The sequence below is a fragment of the Equus asinus genome, chromosome 29 (genome assembly GCF_041296235.1).
Source record: "Equus asinus isolate D_3611 breed Donkey chromosome 29, EquAss-T2T_v2, whole genome shotgun sequence".
Classification (NCBI taxonomy): Eukaryota; Metazoa; Chordata; class Mammalia; order Perissodactyla; family Equidae; genus Equus; species Equus asinus.
This window is the reverse complement of record NC_091818.1, coordinates 26,823,592-26,839,843: the sequence shown is the minus strand read 5'-3', so window position 1 is coordinate 26,839,843 and position 16,252 is coordinate 26,823,592. Positions and strand designations below refer to the sequence as shown.

Here is a 16,252-nt window from a genome sequence, read left to right as displayed (position 1 = left end):
ATTTTTACAAAACAACCCAAAGTTAGCTTTATCACTTTCTGTCCTTGTTCACTTGTTTTTCTCTAGACACATATAAGTGAGGTAACCTCACGCTGTGCCCAGCCAGCGGGCTCGACACTGGGTTCTTCTCCCCAGGCAGCTGCGTCCCGCTGGCAGTAATCTCACTAACCAGTGTGTTCTTTGGTCAAAGAAACACATAAGTTCTAAATATTAAAACACGCTAATGCTTCAATATTGGTTCACTCATAAGTTCCTCCAAAATCCTCTATGATGGTTGGAAAGCACTATTCTGTGTGCCCCAGGAAAGCACACTTCACAGGGATGAGAGAGAAAATAATCTGCAAAATACCCTAATCATTTTTTCTTTTATAATGCAGTATTTATTTAAACAACATGGCACAACATTAATTTTTAATTTTTTTTATTTTTTTACTAAGGCACATAATGTATAGAAATACTGAGGTACAAAATGCAAATTTCTGCGTAAGATTTTTCAAATAATCATTTTGGAAACTGAAGGTGAACATCACCTTCCGGAATATTCAGCTCTTAGCTTGTTTCTTCTTTTGGACCAGTTCAACCAGCAACTTGTATCTAGCGATACAGTCTTCCTGTAGGAAGAGAGAGAGAGAGGTGAGACGGTTATTCCCATGGGCCCCGTGGCCTGCAGGCCGCCTGCCCGGAGCGCTTGTGGGCTGGGCCCAGTGCTAACGCAGCGGCCTCATGGCCACTCACTCTGCACAGAACCCGCCTAGAGTTTCCTAGGTGAGGCCTGCTGGTCGCAGGCAGACAGGTGCAAGGAGAAGGCTGGCTAAAAGGCCAGCCCCGGCCTGAGGGACAGTGCCAGGCGCCGGGGGAGCGGCCCAGGACAGCTGTTTGGGAGGCCTGCGATCATTATTATGATTACGACTTTCACCTTGCTCACTACAACTATCATTTTTAACATTTCACTATTTCATCACAACACATCACTTCAGAGAAACCAAAAAGCTTGAGGCCAGGCACCCAGACTATTATTCTCATTGGGGTCTGCATTTCTCTAAGGGGCTGCCGGGACCTCCTGTGGTCCCACGTTCGTTCAGCCCCATAGGACCCCGGCAGTGAGTGTGCTGGAACCCTTCCCCTGCTCGGCCCAGCCCCACCTAAAGCTTCCAGCCTGTCGTCAGGCTACAGAACTACCAGCTTCAGACCCTGGCCGCCTGGAGCTGTCACCCGTTGGGGTGTGACTCATTACCCCAGCAGAGAGGAGGTGTGCTTGGGAGGGGCCTCATTACTCCCATGTTTATCACAAGGTATTTTCCAGAATCCACTTCTGTTTTTCTCCAAAAAATACCAGCCCCAATGGCATGTGAGTGCCTTCACCAACTTAAGGCCCAGCGCAAAGTGACTTCTGCTCCCGAGCAGACAACTCTGTCCCAGCTGCCCGGGACAGAGAATGGATGTTCACTCTCGCCCTAGGAGTCCAGCTTAGTGGTGTTCAGAGAGATTCCTCTAGGAACTGCCTTTTCTGAATCCCCAAAGACTACTTGCCTAGGGTCTTTCAAATATCAGCCTTTTTGTTTTTTGTTTTTGTGAAGAAGATTAGCCCTGGGCTAACATCCGTGCCAATCTTCCTCTATTTTGTATGTGGGTCACCGCCACAGCATGGCTGACGAATGGTGTAGGTACGCGCCTAGGAGCCGAACCCAAGACTGCCAAAGCAGAATACACTGAACTTAACCACTATGCCAGGGCCGGCTCCAACATCAGCCTTTCTGAATAGCTATGCTGCCCACTGGTGCAGCCTAGCCCAGAGCAGCCAATGTCCAGCCTCCCCTCACAGAAAGGACAGCATGGGCCCTGAGCTCTGAGCAGCAGGCCTGCCAGTGAGTCCAGCCCAGCCTGCACCTCAGGCAAAGGCTCCTCCTCCAGGCCCAGAGTTCCTAGCAGCTCACGGGCCCCTTCCAGGGAGTCACTCTCTAGCAGGCGAGCCAGCAGGCACCCTCCTGGACCTGGTTCTAACATCAAGGCTTAAAGGGAACACCTGCAGCACAACCAAAGTGCTCCTCATTTCTGGTTGAAACGGGAAGGTTTCCAAGCCCCAGGGCCATGAGTTCCTGCGTGTTCTCTCCTTAGGAATCCACAGTTCCAGCTCCTTCATTTGAAGCCAATGTCAATTCATCACACATGTAAATGCCTGCATCTTGACAGATGCAAGAGAAATTCAGGGAAAATAATTACTTCTGGCAAACCAGGGGGAGAGGCTGGGAGAATCTGTGTTTCTCAAATAGATCAACGGCTAATGGTTTATTTTTCTCCCCGGGAATTCTCAACTTCATCATTTTAAAGTAGGTGATAGATAACTAGACCTGTACACATGGGGACATTCATGGCCATGAGCTAGATTTTCCAACGTAGCATTTCAATTAAAAAAACCAAGAACGTAAATGAGCATCAATGTGCCCACAGGCTTCTGAGTGGCGGGCAGGCAGGCTGGGTCTCTGGATGTCCCGGTGCTCCTGGTGCCTGACGCTCGGAGCGCAGCCACCCTACTGTGGAGACCGTGGGTCAGGAAGCATCACACTGTGAGGCTCCAAGGCTGCGAACCAGCAGAGCGGAAGGCTAGGACCAGGGCGGGGGGCTGGCTTTCCACAGGGACACCCCATCTTCCCGCCCACCTGAGCTTTATTAGAGAGCTATCTTAGACGAGTTTAAGCAGACACTAAGCTGTAAAGAGGAAACTTAACGGGAAAGTTAAGTATAAACAGTCTGGGCCACAGAGGGTAAGCTGAATCCTAATCATCGGGCTCGCTCTGACCCCACACGCAGACACCAGAGACAGCTCCAGAGGCTCCAGTCCCCTGGGTGCTGCCGCTGAGTCCAGGGGGACTGACGCAGCCAGGCTGACGGGCACGGTGACAGCGTCTCCCACACCAGCCCCCATGGTTGGAGGCTCGTTCAAAAGCTAGTGGGGCTTATAATTTTGAGCCGCTTTCTCCTCCTGCGGGTGAAAGAGAGCTGCCACCGTGGTGGGGAGCCTGCTGACCTGGCGCGGCCCCGCCGCCCTCACGGGGATGCGGGTGCTTCTCTCAAACTGCCACCTGGAGGGCGAACGCTCCAGAAGGCCAGCAGGGTTGCTGCGGGTGAAGTTTATGTTCTATGCGTGATGTTCTCTGAGAAAGAACAACGGGCCCGTCTGTGTAACAGCTAAACTCAGAACCTCGGCCTCCTTCACACTGATCAGTGCAGTGCCCGGGTTCACAGCCTGCCGGGAGAAAACTCCTGGGAGACAGTCGGTAAAGAGGAGATCACAGACACAGCTGTGGACAGAAGGACACGAATGACACGGAGGAGAAATGAGACACGACCGGCCGTGGCCCTCAGTGGATTTCGAGACCAGCAGGCAGCCTCTCCCCCTTCACCCACCTTGCTCTTAGATGGCACACATTTGGCTATTTTGTCCCAGCGGTCGGAGGATCCCTTTGGGTATTGCTGTAATGCTAATTCCAGAAGTTTCTGTTGATTCTGAGTCCACGGCTCCTCTGCGGCACGCGTTCTCTCTCTTTTCTGGCTCTCCTCGTCGCTGGACTCATTGTGCTCCGCCGCGTCAAAGTCCTTCTGCCTCCTCCCTCTCACCCTCTCCTCGGGCTCGGCCCTGGCCGTCGCCTCCGGCAGCCTGGCTGGCCTCCGCCGCCGCGGCCGGCTCTCCTGGACCGCGGCCTCCTGCTCGTCCTCCTCCTCCCCCTGCTCCTCCTCCTGCTCCTCCTCCTCCACGGCCTGCTCGGCATCTTCTCGCTGGGTGATGATGTCATCGGGCAAGGACGCGGTGGTCTTGACGGGCCTGCAGCTCTGAGCTGTTGACTTGAGCTCTGAGAGTCTAACCATGCCTGCAAGAAAGCGCCATCACACATGAAAGGGCCAGTCGACTCAGGGTCAAGCAGACAGTGTGTCGGCATTTTCTATCTACGATTTTATTTAATCTTCACCCATTCTAGAAAGTCAGGTCTCACTATCCTAACTTTACAGGTGAGGAAAATCAGTCTCAGAAGGCAGCAGAGCTGGGGCTTGAACTCAGTTCTGACTGATTCCAAGTCCGCCCGCCCACCCCGCTGAGGAAGAGTGGGCATATAGGGAACCGGGCTGTGGTCAAAGAACACAAAAGTGCCTTTGAGAAGGAATACCTGCTGCTTCCCTCCCTAGAAGGAAGGATGCTCTTCACGGTCCATACTTGTGGTTAATGGCATCAGTGTGACTTGAATCAATCGGCCAAACCTTATGCTCTGCTCACCACCTGCAGCTGAGCCACCGACACTGGGGCATCTGCTCTCAGCTCAAAGCTGCTTCCGGTGCCACTGTGACACCTCATGTGACAGTAATGGGCGAACAACTCAGTCTCCCTGTTGTAGGTGTCATCTCCCAGATACCCTTCAATGTTCAACTACATGTTTCCTGTCCTCTCCACACTCTGTCCCCTCACCCCCACAAGGCTCTAGTAAGATCACGTCTGCTCATGACTTCACACCACACTGGCTTTGCAAGAGAACGTTTTTGGAGAATGTTCTGGAGGTATGCTTCTCTCACACAACATTTCATTACTATTTCTGCCTCTGTGCCCAGACACATAGACTTATTGGGAGAAAAGCATCTGGAAATGCCCTCTTTCCTGCAGCCTACAGAGCCCCAAGCTGAAGCCTTCCGGGGGTGACTTCTGAGATCTCGGGGTTGCTGATCCCCGGCTGGCTCCCCTGCACTGCTCTCCCTGGGACCTGCAGTGAAGCTAAGGCGGAAGGTTTAGGAGGCACTTCCTTCCTGGTTCCAAGCAAAGAGCAGGGAGACTAACACAATCCCAGTCAGGATTGGAGGAAACAGATTTCGGGGAACGCAGATTCTTGGGGAAGCCGCTCGTTGTCTATTGGGAAGGACAGCTGTGTGTGTGTGTGATGGCGGGGTGGGAAACTGCGCACAGGGCGCTGTGTGTGAGCAGACTGGCCGTCCCCTCTGTGAGACCCCACCCCCATTACTAGAGAAGAGCCAGGTTTTCATAGTTCTGTAAACTGACTAAATACATCTTAGCACCCACTGTCTGTGCAGGGCTGGACTGGCTGGTTGGTGCCTGTATTTCGACCTCTTTTAGGGAAATGACCACTAGAAATTCACTGGGCAATACTACACCATCATAATTAAATATGTCATTAGAAACGGGGTTATTCTGAAGAAACCACTTAGATTAATGGGATGAAGTGGGTGCTGGCTTACCTGGGGAGCAGGTAACTGAGTCCTTCAGTTGCTTGGCTTTGGTTGTCACCTGTTTCAAAATATAAAAGCAAAGAAAATCTTACTTTCCAGATAGCTAGTGAAATATCTGGGATATTCCACATAAGGTCTCTGGGAACGAACAGGGTTTACTGAATCTTAGACCTGGAAGGACCTTCAGTCATCAGTCCAATCCATTTTATTAACCAACGAGGGAGTTGAAGCCCAGGGAGAGGAAATGACTTGCTCCAAAATCGCATCTCATCAGTGGCAGAATCGGAACAAGAACTCAGAGCACCTGATTCCTTCCAGTTCGACGATAGTTCCATCACACTAGGCTGCCTCGTAAAATATACTACTTCCACAATTATTATACAAACAGGTCATATTTTTTTAATTAAAATTTCCTGATGGAGAATATCTTTTCACTGGAGAATATTGTACCAATGAATATTATAAACAGTGGGGTAATCTACTCCTAAGCCAGTGATGTTATAATATAAAAGTCTTTCTTTTCTTTGTATCCTAGAAAGAAACACTGAGAGCATATAAGACTGACACTACAGGAAGAAGGTCTTGGTGGAGGAGGGTAGCCAGACCCAAGAACCACGAGACACTTCCACACAAGTCAGAAAAGACCCCCGTAACCAACATTCTGGTCAAATTATAGAACACTTCTGTTACCCCAGGAAGTTCCCAAGTCACTCTCTACCCTGCCATAGACAACCACTCTTCTGATTTCTATTATATATATTTTAAAATATGGGATCAAAATTAATTAAAAATGTAAAAGTGGATAGTTAATTGCCCCAGTGCATGTATCAAACAAGCCATCCATTCTCCATTTAGTTAAAATGTTAACTTTATTAAAATTACATTCCATCGTATACATGGGCTATTTCTCCATACTCTGTATTCTATCCCATTAATCCATGTATATTCTTCAACCAATATTTTACTGCTTTAATGAAATCTGAAAGTAAAACCTCAGAAAGCACGATTGTTAAGAACTCGGAGTTAGGCAGACCCAGCATTCAGTCTTGGTTTTACCTCTTATTAGCTGGGTAACGTTGAGCAGTTTGAATCCTTTCTTTGTCTCATGCATTACCCTCTATAATATGTGGATAATGCTGCTAATACCATTCGCCTGTTAGGGATGTTTTACGTTTGAAATAAGCTCTTAACATGATACCTAGCAGATATTAAAGGCTCAGTAAATATTACCTATTATAATTGACATGGTTCATTTGTTTTCCATTCATACAAAGGGCAGAACCAGAGAAAATATCTAAAGCTGGTTAGAAACACTCTTCAATTTTATCCCCTATCTTCCTCTTTCTCTCCAGATGACCTTGCTTCTTATTTTACGGGAAAAAAAAGTGAAGTTATCCAATGTGAGCTCCCTTGACTTCCAACTTTCCCCCAAAATCCCAACTCAAACTTTTGACTGCATGACCACATATCCTTCTCATCTTTTAGCCCAGTTCAAAAAGGGAAATTATCTTCCTTCCCCATGAATCCTCTCAGAACTATGCTCCATTAATTAATTTCCTTTACTTTCATCTTCAGCCTCTTCCTGTCTGTCACATGCATCCGTAAACCTTCAAACTGAACTCAAGTGGTCTCTACTCTAAAAGACTATCTTCCCTTGAGTTGTCTTTTCTATTCCACTTGGCCTTCACGACAGTATCTCCCAGTTTTCCTTCTCTTTCTCTGAATTTTCCTGCACTGGCCTCTTCTCTATACTCCTGCCCCTTGCTCCCTAATGTAACGGTCCTCAACATTCGGTCCTTGCCACTTATACATTCTTTCCATTTTCTCTTTTCGTATCTCATACCATCTGTTCAATAATACCTTAGAAAAGAAATGATTAACCCATATCTCTGGCCCTGAGCTCCACCTTGGAATGCCATCTCACAGAAACTGACCATATAACAATGGATCATCAGATCTGAAAAGGATTTTATCTACATAACAATAAGCTTTCTATGCACCAGGCATTGTTCTAAATAAAATGTGTGTGTGTATACATATTCCTCAACAGCAGTCATATTAGGTGTGTATATAATTATTATCCCCATTTTATGAATCTGAGGCCCAGAGAGAATAAATAACATGTCCACGATGAAAAGGCTAGTGAATAGCTGAACCCAGGCAAGTCTGGCTCTAAAATCTTTGCTCTCAATCACTATGATACACTGCCTTTCAAATCCAATTCTGCTAAACTATGTGGCTTCCCTCTCTAACTGCCACCAAATCTCCAATTTAGAGGTCTCCTGGCTCCCAAAATAAACAAATCCAAAGTAAACTCATCAATATCTTTGCTTTTCCTTCCTTTTGTTAACAGTACTATCATCCCAGTCTCCCGGGCTCAAAACCTAAGAGTCAATTTTTGGACTTTTCTCTCCCTCCCCAACCAGCTGCCACATTCTTCACGGTATCAACTCCACCTGTCCCCTTCGCTCTCAGATCTCCACCACCTGTATGAGTGACTGAACTATTGGTTTCCACTAACTGGTTTCCAACTCACTTACTAATAGTTCTTATAGAATACTATCCCAAGACAGCATCCTGATCAAATATGTTTGATGGCTCATCATTGACTATATAATAAAGTGTTCAATTCTTAACCTGACATGCAAGGAAACCCATAATCTGATCTATTCTCTTTCTTGTATGTATCCTTCCTTTCAGCAGAACTAAAGAGTTAATGCTCCCCCAGATAGTCAGAGATCCCTGCCCTGTATGTTTGTCCATTGATAACACTGTCTGAAATGATTTTCCTTTCTTCATCAAATCTCTCCTTAAATATCTGTCTGGCTTCAAGGTACACTCAAGTGTGAGTTTCTTCTTAAAGACCTCCCTGATGTCCACCACCAGGACTACCAACACTGATGGCAATCTTTCTTCTCTCTCAATTTCTACTATATTTTTTAAGATTTTATTTTTCTACCTTATCATGCAATAAAATTATCTTTTTCTCTTTTGTTGCACAGTTCTATGAATTTTTAACACATTTATAGATTCATGTAACTGCTACCACATATAGGATACTGAATAATTCCTTTGTTTCCCTCTTGCATCTTGTTATTTAATAAAAAATTTTGGAGATTATTCCAGAATAGTACACGAAAATATCCCTTGTTGTTTTTATTTTTTAAACAGCTTAACTGAGATATAATTCTCATATCATACAATTGATCCACTTACAGTGTACAATTCAACGCTTTTTAGTATATTCAGATACGTGCAACCATCACGATGGCCAACTTTAGAACATTGTCATCACTTCAGAAAGAAACCACATCCTTTAGCTAGCATCCTGCATCCACTCCATCCCACTCCATCCTCCACAAAGCAAAAAGCAATCACAGATCAACTTTCTGTCTCTACAGATTTCCCTATTCTGGACTTTCATAGGAATGGAATCATATATGGATTTTTGTGGCTGGCTTCTTTCATATAGGGTAATGTTTTCCAGGTTCATCCAAGTTGTAATACATATCAGTACTTCATTCCTTTTTATTTCTGAGTAATATTCCATTGTATGGATATACCACATTTTGTTTATCCATTCAGCAGTTGATAAACATTTGTGTTGTTCCTTCTTTTGGCTAGTATGAATAACGTTGCTATAAACAGTTGTGTCTAAGTTTTGGTGTGGGCATGTTTTCATTTATCTTAAGTATATATCTAGGAGTGGAATTGCTGAGTTACATGGTAACTCTAAGTTTTGGAGGAACTGCCAGACTGCCTTCCCGTATGGCTGCACCAATTTGCATTCACATCAGCAGTGCTTGAGGCTTCTGACTTCTCCACATCTTTGCTAACAATTACTATCCAACTTCTTGATTCTAGCCATACTAGTGGGTGTGAAATGGTATCTTGTGGTTTTGATTTGCATTTCCCTAATGACTAATGATAGTGAGCATTGTTTTTTTAAAGATTTTATTTTTTTCCTTTTTCTCCCCAAAGCCTCCCGGTACATAGTTGTATATTCTTCGTTGTGGGTCCTTCTAGTTGTGGCATGTGGGATGCTGCCTCGGCATGGTTTGATGAGCAGTGCCATGCCCGCGCCCAGGATTCGAACCAACGAAACACTGGGTTGCCTGCAGCGCAGTGTGCGAACTTAACCACCCAGCCACAGGGCCAGCCCCATAGTGAGCATTTTTTCATGTGTTTATTGGCCATTTGTATATGTTCTTTGGAGAAATACCTATTCAGATCCTTTGTCCATTTTCTATTTGGGTGATTTCTCTTTTTATTATTGAGTTGTAAGAGTTCTTTATATATTCTGAATACAAGTCCTCAATCAGATAAATGATTTGCAAATATTTTCTCATTCTGTGGGTTGTCTTTTCACTTTCTTAATGGTATCCTGTCAAGCATACAAGTTTTTAATTTTGATGAGGTGCAATTTATCTAATTTTTTTTGGTTGCTTGTGCTTTTGGCGTCATATCCAAGAATCCTTTGCCAAATCTAAGTCATGAACATTTACCCTTCTGTCTTTTAAGAGTTTTATAGTTTCAGCTCTTACACGTAGGGGAATATTGCCATCTTGACAATGTTAAGTCTTCTGATCCACGGAGAGAGGTTATCTTTCCATTAATTTTGATCTTTAATTTCTTTCAACAGCATTTTGTAGTTTTCAGAGGTAAAGCCTGTACTTCTTTTGTTAAATTTATTCCTAAGTATTTTATTCTTTTTGATGCTATTGTGAATGAAATTATTTCCTTAATTTCATTTTCAGGTTGTTCATTGCAGGTACATAAAAATAAAACTGATTTTTGTATATTGATGTGTATCCTGCAATCTTATTGACCTTATTTATTGGTTCCAATAGTTTTTTAGTAAATTCCTTAGGATTTTGTATATATAAAATCACATCTTCTACAATGAGACAGTTTAGTTTACTTCTTCCTTTTCAATCTTATTTCTATTGGTTATTCAGGAGTCTAACTTTGACATATTTGTTGATTTTCCCAATTTTTTTCCTGCTACTGATTTCTAATTTCATTCCTTTGAGATCAGAGAACAAACTTTGTATTATTTCTATCCTTTTAAATTTACTGACGTTTGTTTGTTTACTGGCCTAGCGTATGGTCTGTTCTGGCGCACATTTTATGTGTACTTGAGAAGAACTTACATTTTGTTGTTGGATGAAGTGTTCTAGAGACGTCTGTTAGCTCTAGTTGGTTTTATCATATCATGCAAGCCTTCCTTGTTGATCTTCTGTCTAGTGGTTCTATCCATCACTCAAAGTGCATGTAGTGAAATTTCCAAATATTGTTGAATTGTCTATTTCTCTTTTCTTTTATGTCAGTTTTTGCTTAATGTATTATGGTTCTGTTATTAGGTGCATATGTTTATAACTGTTATATTTTCCTTTCAATAAATGTCTCTCTTCCTCTCCCATAGCTTTTTTGTTTTAAAGTCAATTTTTTTTTTTAAGATTGGCTCTCAGCTAACATCTGCTGCCAATCTTTTTTAAAAAATTCTTCTCTCCAAAGCCCTCCAGTACATAGTTGTACATTCTAGTTGTAGGTCCTTCTAGTTCTGCTATGTGGGATGCCGCCTCAGCATAGCTTAATGAGTGGTCCTAGGTCCGTGCCCAGGATCCGAACCAGGGAAACCCTGGGCCACTGAAATGGAGCACGTGAACTTAACCACTTGGCCACGGGGCTGGCCCCCTTAAAGTCTATCTTGTCTGACATTAGTATAGCCACTCCAGCTTTCTTATGGTTGCTGTCTGCATTATAGATCTTTTCCTATCCTCTTACTTTCATTTTATTTCTATCTTTGAATTTAAAGTGTGTCTCCTGTAGACTATATACAGATGAGTCATGATTTTTTATCTTGACAATCTTTTGATTGGATTGTTTAATCCATTTACATTTAATGTTATTATTGAAATAGTTGGATTTATGTCTGTCATTTCTTTTATGTCATATCTTTTTTTGTTCCTCTATTCCTCCATTATTGCTTTCTTTTGCATAAGTGAGTATTTTCTAATGTAGCACTTTAATATCTTTAATGATTTCTTTTAGTACCCTTTGTTGAGCTTTTTTTTGAGGTTGCTCTAGGGTTTACCATATACATCTTAACTTATAAGAGGCAGCTTCAGATTTATACTAGCTTAATTTCAATGATAAACAGAAACATTCTGTATTATTCCCTTTCCCTCCATATTGTGGTATGATCATTATACATATTGCATCTATTAATGTTACAAACCCAACAATACATTGTTATCATTATTACTTTACCATCTGTAGTAGTTTATTTAACCCAGCACAGCTTTGCTCCCACCCACCTCCTTTGTGCTGTTATTGGTAAATATATTATCTTTCTATATGTTATAGATCCAACTATAACATTATATATCTATTATTTTATACAATTGCTTTTTATTTTCCTAAAGATTGGCACCTGAGCTAACATCTGTGGCTAATCTTCTTTTCTCCTTTTTCTTCCCCCTTCTTCTTTGTCCCAAAGTCCCCAGTACATAGTTGCATATTCTAGTTGTAGGTCCTTCCGGTTGTGCTGTGTGGGATGCCACCTCAGCATGGCTTGATGAGTGGTGCCATGTCTGCACCCAGGATCTGAACTGGGAAAACCCTGGGCTGCCGAAGCACAGTGCACGAACTCAACCACTAGGCCATGGGGTGGCCCCTACAATTGCTTTTTGAGTCAGTTAAGAGAAGGAGAATAATATGCATTGATATTTTCTTTTGTAATGACCTATTTACCTGTACTGTTCTCTTTGTTTTTTCAGGTGGATTCAAATTACTATCTGGCAATACTTGCCTTCAGACTGAAGAACTTCAGTTTTTATCTTGAGAAGTTTTTATTTTGCATTCATTTTTGAAAAATAGCTTTGCTAAGATGTACGATTCTCGGTTGGCAGGTTTTCCTCTAAGCACTCTGAGTTCCGCTGAGAAGTCAGTTGTTAATTTTATTGTGCATTCCTTTGTAAGGGAAAAGTCATTTTTTTCTTGCTGCTTTCCAGATTTCTTCATTTTTGGCTTTCAGCATTTTAATCATGATGTGTCTTTTCTAGATCTCTGAGTTTATCCTACTCAGAATTCACTGAGCTTCCTGACATACAGGTGTTTTTCACTAAATTTTGGAAGTTTCCACCCATTGTTCTTTGGATACTTTTTCTTCTCCTTCCTTTCTCTTCTCTCCTTCTAGTACTCCCATTATGCATATATTGGTGTGCTTAATGGTGTCTCCTATTTCTCTGAGGCTCTGTTTACTTTTATTAATTCATTTTTCTCTGTTTTTCACCTTGAATACTCTCTTTTGACCTATCTCCAAGTTTGTTAATTCCTTCCTCTTCCAGTTTAAATCTACTGTGGAGCCTCTCTAGTGAAATTTTTCAATTTCAGGTATTATATTTTACAACTCCAGAATTTCCACTTAGTTTTTTTAATAATTTTATCTCTTTACTGATAATCTTTGTATGATGCAACATTATTATCATCACTTCCTTTGTTTCTTTAATTATGTTTTCTTTTAGCTCTGTGAACATATTTATAGTTTGAAGTCTTTTTCTGTTAAATATGACATTTGGTCACTCTCACAGGCAGTTTCTGTCACCTTCTGTTTTTCTAGTTTATGGGTCATTTTTTTCCTGTTTCTTTCCATGGCTCATTATTTTTGTCAAGAACTGAACACTTAGATAATATACTGCAGCAATTCTGGTTACTGGTCTCCCCATACCACCCCCTGCTAAATCAGGCTTGTGATTTTTATTTGCATGTCTCTTTATCTAGTGGGTGGCTGGATTATTTTAGTGAAGTCTGTGCCCCTCTGCCCCCTTACAGCATGAGCCTCTGATGGTGCCCCTCAGGGAGGTGCAGGTATGTGCATGCTCAGTCATCTCGGGATGATAGTTGTATCTGTAGGACTCTCTTCCTCTCTTTGACCACCCCCAGGGTGAAACTCCACTAAGTGCTGGCTGATGCTCGATGGTTTACAAAATGCCCCAAGGCATAAATTGCTCTACAAATAAATCAAATTGTGTCTCCTTTGAAGGAATAGTTTCTGAGGTCAGTGTTTGATATTTGTTCTGACCCCAGGAGAGCTCCTCCCAGAGAAGTTATTATCCATGAGTTGGTTTGAGAATACCTGGTTAGTTGCTCCTCGTACTGACAGAGAATTCTCAATACAGTATACAAGAGTTCCCTCTTATCTATGGTTTTGCTTTCTGTGGTTTCAGTATATTTTGGATAAAAATCCCTTACTAGATATGTGGCTTGCAAATATTTTCTCCCATTCCATAGGTTTCCTTTTCATTTTGTTGATAGATTCCTTTGCTGTGCAGAAGCTTTTAGTTTGATGGAGTCCCATTAGTTTATTTTTGCTTTTGGTGTCAAATAAAAAAAAATGCTTGCCAAGACTGACGTCCAGGGGCTTATCCACTATGTTTTCTTCTAAGAGGTTTATGGTTTCACATCTTACATTCAAGTCTTTAATCCATTCTGAGTTGATTTTTGTGTATGGTATAAGATAGGGGTCCAGCTTCATTCTTTTGCATGTGTCTGTCCAGTTTCCCTAATGCCATTTATTGAAGAGACTGTCCTTTCTCTATTGTATATTCTTGGTTTTGTCAAAAATTAGTTGACCATATATGCATGAGTTTATTTCTGGCCTCTCCATTCTGTTCCAACGATCCATGTGTCTATTTTTATGCCGGTACCATACTGTTTTGATTCCTATAGCTTCGTAATACAGTTTGAAATCAGAAGTGTGATGTTGCTAGCTTTGTTCTTCTTTCTCAAGACTGCTTTGGTTATTCAGGGTCTTTTGTAGTTTCATACAAGTTTTAGGATTGCTTTTTCTATTTCTGTGAAAAATGTCATTAGAATCTTGATAAGGATTATAATGAATCTGTAGATTGCTTTGGGTGGTATGAGCATTTTAATATTATTAATTCTTCCAATCCATGAACATGGAATGTCTTTCCATTTGTGTCCTTTTCAATTTCTTTCATCAATGTCTTATAGTTTTCAGTGTACAGATATTTCATTTCCTTGCTTAAATTTATTCCTGGTATTTTATTCTTTTCGATGCTATCGTTAGTAGAACTGTTTTCTTAATTTATTTTTCTGATAGTTTGTTGTTGGTGTATAGAAACACAACTGATTTTTGTGTATTAATTTTGTATCCTGCAACTTTACTGAAATACTTTATTAGTTCTAACAGTTTTTGGTGGAGTCTTTAGGGTTTTCTATATATAATATCATGATAATATCATGTCATCTGCAAATAGAGATGACATTGGAGATGATATGGTCATCACCAAATCTGTCTCTCTCCTATAGATCTAGATGACATCAATAACATGGGTGCCAGTTTAGACTTGAATGCTTAGTGTTATTTTTCTCAAATGTTCATTCTGCTTTTATATCCCATGCAATTGCAGAAGATATGGTCTCTGACTTAATGTAGGTTTGTGACAAGCTATATTCAGGACATTTTTCTAGCCACCTCTTGGGAGAAGACATCTTCCTATATAGGTCTCAGAGATGAGGCTTCTCTTCTTCCTCAGTATCTGAACAAATAATCTGTGGGTTACTGGCTTAGGTGGGCCTTTGGGTAACACTCTATCCACATGTGTATTAATAGTTACATGGATTGTAGAATTGTAGGAAAATTTGGTTCGCCATGTTCTGATTCTAAGCAAAACACACTTTATAATCCTTCTTCTTAATATAGTTATACCTAAATTTACCTTTAAAATTCTTACATTCTTACAAAACAGGGGCTCTATGATCAAATCTTGGACCTATGGGTTAGGGTGGAGTAAATGAACAAAAAATCTAAAATAGGTTTCATTCCTTTAGTGAAAAACACTGATGAAAGTAACAGAAAATTATATTAGCAAAACGAAAATTGTATTCACTAGATGTGACGTTATTAATCTTTCAATTCAATTAAATTACCAAAAGTTTATTAAATATTGGCTTCGTGTATCACTGTACCAGTGGTGTATATATAAAATTTGGTCCTATACACCCCAAGGGGCTTCCAATCTGGTTATTTCCTTGCATACTTGTTCAATAGATTTCAAATTAATTAGGCCTATGCTTATAAGTATTGTTTATTGCTTTAAAAAAAGTCTTTTGCTTCTAAATCAATATTAGCTAAAGCAAGGAAAGAGTAATATAAAACAGGCTTGCATATTGACAGTTTGGGAGTTTGGTCTCACCTCTCAAGAAGGCCAATTCTGTAGGACTTTACCTGAGTTATTGCCACTCACCAACTGGGTGAATTTAGTAAAGATTCAAGCCCTTCATACTTCAGTTTCCCCAAAGTGTGTCAGAGAGATCTGTCAGTGATTAACTGGCATCCTGTTGATGTGCACGGGTTCACAGAATCCGGCAGGCTAGGTGGCTATCTTGTTCCTTTCTCTCTACTATTCTATTTGCTCCTCCTTAAGCTGTGTCTTCTGTGGAAAAAGATAACTGTGCCAGACAAGAAGAAGAACATCCTCTGTCAAGGGTCTGCACGTAGTTGCTGTTCCTTTGGTAGAACATTCAAATTAGCCCTCAAGGTCCTTTGACACGGGAATACAGGAAGGCAAAATTATTAATAGATGGTTCTAGAATTTCTCTGAGAAATAAAGCTGTCTTTGTTGAAGGGATGTTCTGGCAGGTGTTTCAAGTAGAAGCTGAATGCTCCCACTGCCCTCCTGGGCCTTGGTGTCATTAAGTCCTGCCACCTAGATGTCAGAGGAAGGAGCAAACTACTCTGCAGCACAGATGAAAGAATTTGGAGCACAGGTTGAGGGTTAATCTGGAAAAGAGAAAGTGAGGGAAAATGGAAGAGAGAGGAGGGAAAAAGCCAGAAAGACGATAAGAATAAGAGAGAAAAGCAACTGGAGATGGCATGACCAAGAAGGGCAGTGGATAGAAGTAATGTTTAATATGGATTTTTAAGTTGCTTATTATAGGGTGTTCCTCCATTTACTGCACAAAATTACTAGGAATGCTGATCATTGTGTGAGCTTCA

The 16,252-nt window shown here is 41.8% G+C and overlaps 1 protein-coding gene across 1 annotated transcript in view; it reads right to left on the bottom strand.

Moving 5' to 3' along the window:
* Nucleotides 1-404: 404 nt before the first annotated feature.
* Nucleotides 405-16,252, bottom strand: part of DNAJC1 (DnaJ heat shock protein family (Hsp40) member C1) — a 196,673-nt gene continuing 180,825 nt past the window's right edge. The window contains exons 10-12 of the mRNA XM_044762094.2: nt 5,236-5,284; nt 3,406-3,866; nt 405-611 (exon numbers count right to left, since the gene is read on the bottom strand). Coding sequence (XP_044618029.2) covers nt 543-611; nt 3,406-3,866; nt 5,236-5,284 — 579 coding nt within the window. The 3' untranslated portion in view covers nt 405-542. The remainder of the gene's footprint in view (nt 612-3,405; nt 3,867-5,235; nt 5,285-16,252) is intronic.